Source organism: Gnatocerus cornutus, chromosome 4, assembly GCF_029298725.1.
Source record: "Gnatocerus cornutus isolate USDA-ARS CGAHR chromosome 4, icGnaCorn1.1, whole genome shotgun sequence".
NCBI classification, from domain to species: Eukaryota; Metazoa; Arthropoda; class Insecta; order Coleoptera; family Tenebrionidae; genus Gnatocerus; species Gnatocerus cornutus.
In genome coordinates, this window is record NC_142236.1 from 2,011,250 (window position 1) to 2,017,071 (window position 5,822).

Here is a 5,822-nt window from a genome sequence, read left to right on the forward strand (position 1 = left end):
CCTGAATTTCAAGACCAGGTATGAAATCAGCGCAAAATTCGGCGTAAAATGAGCTATAATAACGCAAGTTTACTAACAAAATAAGTGAGATATCGACCGAGCTAGATTTAGAAACCAACTTTTTGACATTTGACAATTGACACAATGTTCTGTATACTCAGATCGGTAGATCAAGTAGTTTACGAGGTGTAATTCAAAAAACTGTATCAATCAAAATGTTTATTTTAAATTTTTTTCGCTTTTATTCTTTTATACCCGGCGCCTCCACCATTTTGAAAAAAGGTAAAATCGATAAAAATCCAAACAAACATAACAACTATATTAAAAACAAAACAAAGAAGTGTAAACTTTCTATTCTAAGAGTTTGATTGGTGGTAATTGACCACAATTCACTCCTTCTTAGCGTGCTTTCGTCGGATCTTCCTCAACGTCACAGGTCCAAGTTTCTGTTTCCTCGCTTTGTACATATGCGACATCATCAAATACAGACAAGGAATAATCCCAAATAACAAATAAAACCGCAGAACCCACGAAAACCTCAACGTGGTCTCAATGGGGGCTGTCAGGTCCACCGCCCATGAATCGTCTTGTTCCATGAAGACCATGTTTCTGAAGATGATGACACCTTCGCAGATGAACCCGATGGGATAGCAAAAGATCCAGATGGTGTACCTCATCCAGGTTAACAGGCCGTTTTCCTTCTTGAGAAGTTGAGACATGTAGTATGGGTACCTGAAGATCAAATCAGAAGAGGTGCTAACATTACTAGATCATTACCTGATTATTTCAACAGCTGCCCAGGTCATAAAAAGGTAGAAGACCACAGGCATTGCTTGGAGGCGCGGCTCAAACTCCAGCATGAGTATCAAGACGAAAAGGCGCCCCCCTACTTGGATCAAAGGGAAGATGTACCCCCCTTTGACATACCCGAAGATCGGGTGCATCACCTCCAAACCTTGGATGAGCTGGAGGAAACACATCGCGGGCCCCACGGCGGCGTAGGTCCCCGGGAAAGACTCCGCCCCGTCGCGGAGGTACCGCACGCAGAGCACGCAGACGATGTACATGTACCCCACGTACATAAACAAGTTGTAGAGAGACAAGTAGACCTTCTTGAAGTCCTCTGCAAAGAAGAAGAGTCATGTCTTCATTACCAGAGCGTGTCTTCACCTTTCCGGTAGCCAAACTCCTCTTTCTGGAGCCTCTCGTAGAGATTAGGATAGTCTTGCATCACGTCCGCGACTTCCTCCTCCATGTCTTCCGACTGGAAGCGGTCGTGGTCGATTTTGAGCCACAGCGGCTTCTGGGGCTGCGCGAGGAGTCGTGGCCACCATCCCTTCGCGGATTTCGTTATGTTGAAGTCGACGCGATTATCAGTGAGTTTGAACACACTCTTCTGCAACTCCTCAACATTACAAGAAGTAAAACAGAGGGAAATTCACCTTCACGTCTACGTCAGAGTGGAAATCCAATTCGAACGCGTACTCATTGAGCCCCCGAGCTCCAACCCCTAGTGACTGGAAGTGCAATTTTCGCTGTCCGAGGTTTATTTTAGGCTCCTGCAAACAGGAAATAGGAAATTTGTGGCAGGGGGGCTACAAACTCACCTTCACATCCTTTAAATCGACTTTTAGAAATACGTTTTTTTCGTTTTGAGCCCAAAAAACGAATGGGCTCAGTAGCGACATTGTTAATTATTGCGGAAAGTGGACTATTGACTTGTCATGTTGATTCTAGAATAATTTACAAGTAAACATGTAAAACGGGTTTGAGGTTATGTTGACCTGACAATGGTGAGAAACGTCATGAAAGGAACATTTTCCACTGGACTTGAGAAGGCAATTTTAAAATGCGTCCTGAGAAACCCAAAAAGTAATTTAGTTTTATGGAATCTTGAGTTTAAGGGACTTTTTCTAACGTAAAATGAGCCGAGAAAAACGATGGCGCAAACCGCATCTCAATATCTCTAATAGTTTCCGAGATATTTAACTTTAAAAATAAGGAAAAATGAGAAAAAATGAAAATTAACATTTCGAAACTTTAATCAGCCATAACTCGGTTATTTGCAGTCGGATCTAAATTTAAATCCCAGATTTGGAATTTGCGTAAAATTCTGCGTTCACTGATGTAGAATAACTCAAGTTTACTCTGAAAAATAATCGAGATATCGATATCAGAAGTTTGGCATATTTTTTTTATCATGAATTTTCGCAAAAATCTGCAAATTTTGACTATTGGAAAATCTAAAAACTATTTCTTATGTAAAAAATCGCGAGAAAAACGATGCCGCAAACCGCATTCCAATATCTGAAATAGTTTTCGAGATATTGAGCACAAATTGTTTGGAACCTTCAAAAATTTGGCCCTCTGGCAACAACCCAAAAATTCAAACGGCCATAACTCAGTTATTTGTTCTCGGATCTGAATTTAAATTCCAGATTTGGACTCAGCGTGACATTCTGCGTAAAATGAGTCAAAATTTGTTGAGTTTACCTAAGAAATAAAGAAGGCATTGACCAAAAACTGTTTGGAAGTGGTCATTTTGGGATGATTTTCAATCACACTTCTTAATGTAAAAACGACGTTTAATACCTTTGTATTATATATCATTCGAAAGAGGAGCTCGAGATCTATCTACTGGCCCAATTTGAGATCGATCAAACAAACGGTTTACGAATTATGGTCAAAAATAAAAAAATTGAAAATTTTTTATCGATTGAGTCGGATTTTTTTTTCGCAAAAAATCGACTATCGAATTTTGGGCTTTTAAGCACTTTTTCTAACGTAAAATGAGCTGAGAAAAACGATGGCGCAAACCGCATCTCAACATCTCTAATAGTTTCCGAGATATTTAATTTTAAAAATAAGGAAAAATAAGAAAAAATGAAAATCAACATTTCAAAACTTTAATCAGCCATAACTCGGTTATTTGTAGTCGGATCTAAAGTTAAATCCCAGATTTGGAATTTGCGTAAAATTCTGCGTTCACTGATGTAGAATAACTCAAGTTTACTCTAAAAAATAATCGAGATATCAATATGAAAAGTTTGGCATATTTTTTTTAATCATGAATTTTCGCAAAAAACTGCAAATTTCGACTATTGGAAAATCTAAAAACTATTTCTTATGTAAAAAATCGCGAGAAAAACGATGCCGCAAACCGCATTCCAATATCTGGAATAGTTTTCGAGATATTGAGCACGAATTGTTTGGAACCTTCAAAAATTTGGCCCTCTGGCAACAACCCAAAAATTCAAACGGCCATAACTCAGTTATTTGTTCTCGGATCTGAATTTAAATTTTAGATTTGGATTCAGCGTGACATTCTGCGTAAAATGAGTTGAAATTTGTTGAGTTTACCTAAGAAATAAAGAAGGCATTGACCAAAAACTGTTTGGAAGTGGTCATTTTGGGATGATTTTCAATCACAATTTTTAATGTAAAAACGACGTTTAATACCTTTGTATTATATATCATTCGAAAGAGGAGCTCGAGATCTATCTACTCGCCCAATTTGAGATCGATCAAACAAACGGTTTCCGAATTATGGTCAAAAATAAAAAAATTGAAAATTTTTTATCGATTGAGTCGGATTTTTTTTTCGCAAAAAATCGACTATCGAATTTTGGGCTTTTAAGCACTTTTTCTAACGTAAAATGAGCCGAGAAAAACGATGGCACAAACCGCATCTCAATATCTCTAATAGTTTCCGAGATATTTAACTTTAAAAATAAGGAAAAATGAGAAAAAATGAAAATTAACATTTCGAAACTTTAATCAGCCATAACTCGGTTATTTGCAGTCGTATCTGAATTTAAATCCCAGATTTGGAATCTGCGGAAAATTCTGCATACACTGGTGTATAATAACTCAAGTTTACTCTAAAAAATAAGCGAGATATCGATATGAGAAGTTTGGCATATTTTTTTTAATCATGAATTTTCGCAAAAAACTGCAAATTTCGACTATTGGAAAATCTAAAAACGATTTCTTATATAAAAAATCGCGAGAAAAACGATGCCGCAAACCGCATTCCAATATTTGGAATAGTTTTCGAGATATTGAGCACGAATTGTTTGGAACCTTCAAAAATTTGGCCCTCTGGCAACAACCCAAAAATTCAAACGGCCATAACTCAGTTATTTGTTCTCGGATCTGAATTTAAATTCCAGATTTGGATTCAGCGTGACATTCTGCGTAAAATGAGTCAAAATTTGTTGAGTTTACCTAAGAAATAAAGAAGGCATTGACCAAAAACTGTTTGGAAGTGGTCATTTTGGGATGATTTTCAATCACAATTTTTAATGTAAAAACGACGTTTAATACCTTTGTATTATATATCATTCGAAAGAGGAGCTCGAGATCTATCTACTCGCCCAATTTGAGATCGATCAAACAAACGGTTTCCGAATTATGGTCAAAAATAAAAAAATTGAAAATTTTTTATCGATTGAGTCGGATTTTTTTTTCGCAAAAAATCGACTATCGAATTTTGGGCTTTTAAGCACTTTTTCTAACGTAAAATGAGCCGAGAAAAACGATGGCGCAAACCGCATCGCAATATCTCTAATAGTTTCCGAGATATTTAATTTTAAAAATAAGGAAAAATGAGAAAAAATGAAAATCAACATTTCAAAACTTTAATCAGCCATAACTCGGTTATTTGTAGTCGGATCTAAATTTAAATCCTAGATTTGAAATTTGCGTAAAATTCTGCGTTCACTGATGTAGAATAACTCAAGTTTACTCTAAAAAATAATCGAGATATCGATATGAGAAGTTTGGCATAGTTTTTTTAATCATGAATTTTCGCAAAAATCTGCAAATTTCGACTATTGGAAAATCTAAAAACTATTTCTTACGTAAAAAATCGCGAGAAAAACGATGCCGCAAACCGCATTCCAATATCTGGAATAGTTTTCGAGATATTGAGCACGAATTGTTTGGAACCTTCAAAAATTTGGCCCTCTGGCGACAACCCAAAAATTCAAACGGCCATAACTCAGTTATTTGTTCTCGGATCTGAATTTAAATTCCAGATTTGGACTCAGCGTGACATTCTGCGTAAAATGAGTCAAAATTTGTTGAGTTTACCTAAGAAATAAAGAAGGCATTGACCAAAAACTGTTTGGAAGTGGTCATTTTGGGATGGTTTTCAATCACAATTTTTAATGTAAAAACGACGTTTAATACCTTTGTATTATATATCATTCGAAAGAGGAGCTCGAGATCTATCTACTGGCCCAATTTGAGATCGATCAAACAAACGGTTTACGAATTATGGTCAAAAATAAAAAAATTGAAAATTTTTTTATCGATTGAGTCGGATTTTTTTTTCGCAAAAAATCGACTATCGAATTTCGGGCTTTTAAGCACTTTTTCTAACGTAAAATGAGCCGAGAAAAACGATGGCGCAAACCGCATCGCAATATCTCTAATAGTTTCCGAGATATTTAACTTTAAAAATAAGGAAAAATGAGAAAAAATGAAAATTAACATTTCGAAACTTTAATCAGCCATAACTCGGTTATTTGCAGTCGTATCTGAATTTAAATTCCAGATTTGGAATCTGCGTAAAATTCTGCGTTCACTGATGTAGAACTCAAGTTTACTCTAAAAAATAAGCGAGATATCGATGGGAAGTTTGGCATAGTTTTAATAATGAAGCTGGCTGTTAGTTTGAAAATTTACCGCAACGAAAACAACAAATTGGCGCTACAATCTGTAAAAAAAAGCGTTAAATTTAAACACTTGTTTTTTGGTTTCTTCGCGTTTTTCTTTGTTTCGTATCGATAATGTTGTACACATAATAAACCACAACC

General features: G+C 36.1%; 1 protein-coding gene across 1 annotated transcript; it reads right to left on the reverse strand.

The window, feature by feature from the left end:
* Nucleotides 1-206: 206 nt before the first annotated feature.
* On the reverse strand, nt 207-1,826 carry Hacd2 (3-hydroxyacyl-CoA dehydratase 2). Its single transcript, XM_088034087.1, has 5 exons — nt 1,608-1,826; nt 1,443-1,559; nt 1,171-1,396; nt 778-1,123; nt 207-732 (listed from the first exon to the last, which is right to left on the reverse strand). Exons 1-5 carry the CDS (start codon nt 1,686-1,688, stop codon nt 390-392), a joined length of 1,113 nt encoding a protein of 370 aa, XP_087890213.1. The 5' UTR covers nt 1,689-1,826; the 3' UTR covers nt 207-389.
* Between the last annotated feature and the right edge of the window lie 3,996 nt (nt 1,827-5,822).

What these genes read in the sequence shown, in the direction of transcription:
- Hacd2 (XM_088034087.1), bottom strand. Translation starts at nt 1,688, where the DNA reads ATGTCGCTACTGAGCCCATTCGTTTTTTGGGCTCAAAACGAAAAAAAC. An exon ending in TCGATTTAAAGGATGTGAAG is followed by an intron (nt 1,560 to 1,607) that starts GTGAGTTTGTAG and finishes TCCTGTTTGCAG; the next exon opens with GAGCCTAAAATAAACCTCGG. An exon ending in GCAGCTGTTGAAATAATCAG is followed by an intron (nt 733 to 777) that starts GTAATGATCTAG and finishes TTTGATCTTCAG; the next exon opens with GTACCCATACTACATGTCTC.